The sequence below is a fragment of the Silene latifolia genome, chromosome 9, assembly GCF_048544455.1.
Source record: "Silene latifolia isolate original U9 population chromosome 9, ASM4854445v1, whole genome shotgun sequence".
Taxonomy (NCBI): Eukaryota; Viridiplantae; Streptophyta; class Magnoliopsida; order Caryophyllales; family Caryophyllaceae; genus Silene; species Silene latifolia.
The window spans coordinates 181,883,021-181,886,852 of NC_133534.1; the positions used below are offsets into that span (position 1 = coordinate 181,883,021).

Here is a 3,832-nt window from a genome sequence, read left to right on the forward strand (position 1 = left end):
TTTGTTGGGTCATTTTCGGGTTTGGTGGTTTCGGATCGAGTCATTTTCGGGTCGGGTTAGTTACAGGTCAAGAAAGCTCGTATCATGTTCGGGTCGGGTCGGGATAATTTGGGTTTTCGGGTCACATTCGGGTAATATAATTTCGGTCAATTTCGGGTCTCGGGTCAACCTTTTTGAGTCGGGTTGTTTTTACCAGGTCTACTTAGCCCTCAAGGACTTTTTTTTTTGTCTTGTAAGCTTTTTCAAATAGTATGCTTGGTACTAGTCGCTCATAGAGCTGACAAGTCTAATCCAATTAGAGTGACCCGATTCGAACCCGAGCAAATCCGACTCGATAGAATCCGAGAATTTTGCAAACCGAAACCGATGTGACCCGATCCAATGACGACCCGTAATCCGACATGAGCCAATAATCAGTGACCCGAACCAGACCCAACCCGATCCGATATTAACCTGATTAAATTGATGAGCCAAGAATTATTAAGCTTAGTATTAATCAAAATGAAAGTGATTTATTGCTTAGACTGGTACATTTGACTTAATAATGAAGTAACTAAGCCAAATAAATTTCAAAAATTGATGTAATTCGATAAATTAACTGGACCCGATAATGACTCGATCCAATCCTGACTCGACCCGATGCATCATTTGACCCGAAATGACTAGACCCGATAACGACCCGACCCGAACTTAACTCGACCTAAAAGGGTAAACTGACCCAAGACCCGACCCGACTGACCCGATTACCACCTGTAGTCCCTCAGGAGGAGAGAGACTTTGGTCCGAATCTAGTTTCGGAGTTGACGCGGACCCATTTTAGATAATTATTTTAAAACAACACCCATTTTGTTAATTTCTTTGATTTTGAGCCTGTTTTTTAAAAAAAAAAAAATCGATTATGCAATTGAGTCATTTTTATTTTTTTTAATATGGGGCGGGGTTTAACGTTTTTGGATCTTCTCATTTATTAGGGCTGGTTTTGTCAGATCTAGCTGGTCGACCAGCTAAAAAGACCTTCGAGATTCATTTTATTTTCGTTCAAGACTTGGAAGTTACACCAAAGCGATGGCGGTGAACAATGAACCTCGAGTGTACTTCCTTCGTTCCAAGACTATCTGTCGTGGTCAAGAATTGAACTACTTTTGCCCTCCTCGCATAGATCCACCGTATTACATCCTTCTCCATATTTGAATATTATTAATTTTGATGATTCCCCAAATATATTGTGTCTACATATTAGTTTGTTTTCAAGATGTACTCTTGTTTTGATGATGTTTAAACCCTATTATTGACCTTTTCTATCATAATTTTACCTTTGTGGAGTTACTGAGTTTTTTTTTTTACGAGCAATTGGTGTTTTGTGAAGCGGTTTTACCCTAATATAGCTTAAAACGGATCAACAGACAAAAAACATGGTTACAAAAACAAAAAGTGGAAACCAAAAGCCAGTGTTATGCTAATTCTTATGTATGACCGTCTTACACAAGAATTTGTGCCATACGAAATGAAAGGCTGTCTCATATAGGAGTATACTTTTGCTGTTAAGAATTCAGTATTGACATGCCCTTGTTTACTCTTTCTGCAATACCTTCATGCAGCTGACTGTTATTTCTTCCCGTTTCTTATTACCTTGAAAATAGGGGCGAACCTCGAACCTAAATTTTGAGGTAGCAAATTTTCCTCATGTTTTATACGGAGTACTTATGTTAATGTCTCATATTTATGAATTTTTGGGTAGAAAAATCGATAATGTTCAAGCATTTTTTTGGAAATTTGGGGTAGTGGGTGCTACCCTTTACATGTCTAACCATGAAATATTTACATTACTGTTATTGTTTAATAGTTTCTCTCTTTGTATTGCAGTATTGGAACTCTGATTTCAAGTTTTATATTTTTCACAATCAACAAACAAGCCATTGATTTTGACATTATCTTTTAACTCCCCATTTAATTAAGCACCCTCTCCCATTGTTATGGTGCTTGAAAGTCAGTCCTTATTAACTTTGTTTCCTCCAATTTGAAGGATTTCAGTAATACATGTCAATTGTTTGGTTTTTGTAGCGATTTGATTGGAGATTTTCTACTCTTTATGGTTCCTAGCAGCTTTATACCACGTGTAAACTATGATGGTGCTCCGTAGTGGCTAACTGTGACTCGTAATGAACTTTCTTATTGTGTGTTGCCAGTTGTCGTAGGCTGCCACCGGTCCCTAGAAAGCGTGCTGGTGTTGGTTATGCACCTCCTTCTATTCGTCAGTCTTCTAATCCAGCAGAATATGAAAGCCTGAACAAATCAATTGCAGAGCAAGGCTTAGCCTTACTCAACCTGGGGGTCTGATTTTATCTGAAAAACAATTTTAATTTTTTTGTTTTGTTTTATGCACATAAATTGGTTTATAGCTTGCTCTCGTTATTGAGTTGCACATTTATTTGTAAACTTTCAGGCATGCAAGTATGAGCTTGTAAGACCTCTTCTGTGTAGCGCAGATTTTATATCAAAGGCTTTAATCTTTCATGCTAACTTTGAGGCTAAGCTAGAGGATGATCCTGAGTCGCCCAACGAGCTTTTTTTTCTTGAACTTGTGTTACGATCCGGTGCATCGGTGAAGCCTATATGTGCTTACATACTTCAAAGCTTAGGGCCCAGTGATTCAATGACTGGTACTTCCAACACTTTTTTTTTTCTTGTTTGAATCCTACTGCCACTATATATATGCACCAGTTATACTCATTTGATTAACTGAGGATTTTGGGAAAATGAGGTTTGATTATTCACAAATTATGCATATATACACAGTTATATTAGGAGATGCAACCTAGCCGGAAATATAGAATCATAATACTCCGGAATCAATCCAATGCAAAACGTATTCTTTAGCCTAAGGATTTTACAAAATAATTTCTATTCTACCAAGACAAACCAGGAAAACGATAGTTCTATATATGTTTAATGTTTGTCCATGCAGACAACGATGATGATAATAATTGGAGGTGCTCAATGTGCAAGAAAGAGACAGGCCTCCTTGACAAAGATACTCAGCAGAAAGAAATGGGCAAAACGATTCGTCACCCTAAAAATGTGAAGTTTAATTATGATTTGTATGCGACTGGGAAGGTGAAGGTTTGAAGCTGTTTCTGAATCATGCTTTTTACTTAATATATGTTGTTGAAGGTTCGGACAATATGTATTAGCTTGTTGCTGCTGCTGAATATTTGATAACCTAATTGTAATCAATAAGTCTTACTCAGAAGGTCTAAAATAAGACAGATCAAATGTCACCATTTTTTTAATAGAATGTAACCATTAAATGACAATATGTTATAACTAAACTTGTCACTTTTTACCCAGAAAATGATGGTAACATTTTATTAGAAAATAGTAACATTTTAATGTAAAATGGCTACATTTGGTTTGTCTTATTTCAGAAAAAAAATAACTCGCCTGAAATAAGAATTTGCGAATTGTAATTGTTATATTAGCAGCTGTTAGGCCTTCTCCTTTGTACGGTAAACATTGGCTCCTCTATGGTATATCTATTATGTTATGAAATCTCACGTCCTGTGTAGCACCAAACTTGTTCTTGAAAGCGATTCCTTAAAACCCATCTCAACCATGAAGGACTCGCCAAAAGTCAAAACAAATGATAATGATGAAGAGATCCAATTTGATTAAGTTAGATGTTGATGATGTCTTAAGATAAATTAATCTCATTATTATTTAATTGTGTGCCTCTTAAGTTTAACCATGTAGCATGAAGCTCCAATTGTCAATTCAAGGTTATCAAGAATGTCATCATGAAGATCAAAGATAAAGATTGTCATTAGTGTTAATG

General features: G+C 36.4%; 1 protein-coding gene across 1 annotated transcript; it reads left to right on the forward strand.

The window, feature by feature from the left end:
- Window positions 1-906: 906 nt before the first annotated feature.
- Window positions 907-3,492, forward strand: LOC141598391 (uncharacterized). Its single transcript, XM_074418146.1, has 4 exons — window positions 907-1,166; window positions 2,187-2,331; window positions 2,444-2,660; window positions 2,966-3,492. The coding sequence occupies exons 1-4, from the start codon at window positions 1,066-1,068 to the stop codon at window positions 3,124-3,126; spliced, it is 624 nt and encodes a 207-aa protein (XP_074274247.1). The 5' UTR covers window positions 907-1,065; the 3' UTR covers window positions 3,127-3,492.
- Window positions 3,493-3,832: the final 340 nt, after the last annotated feature.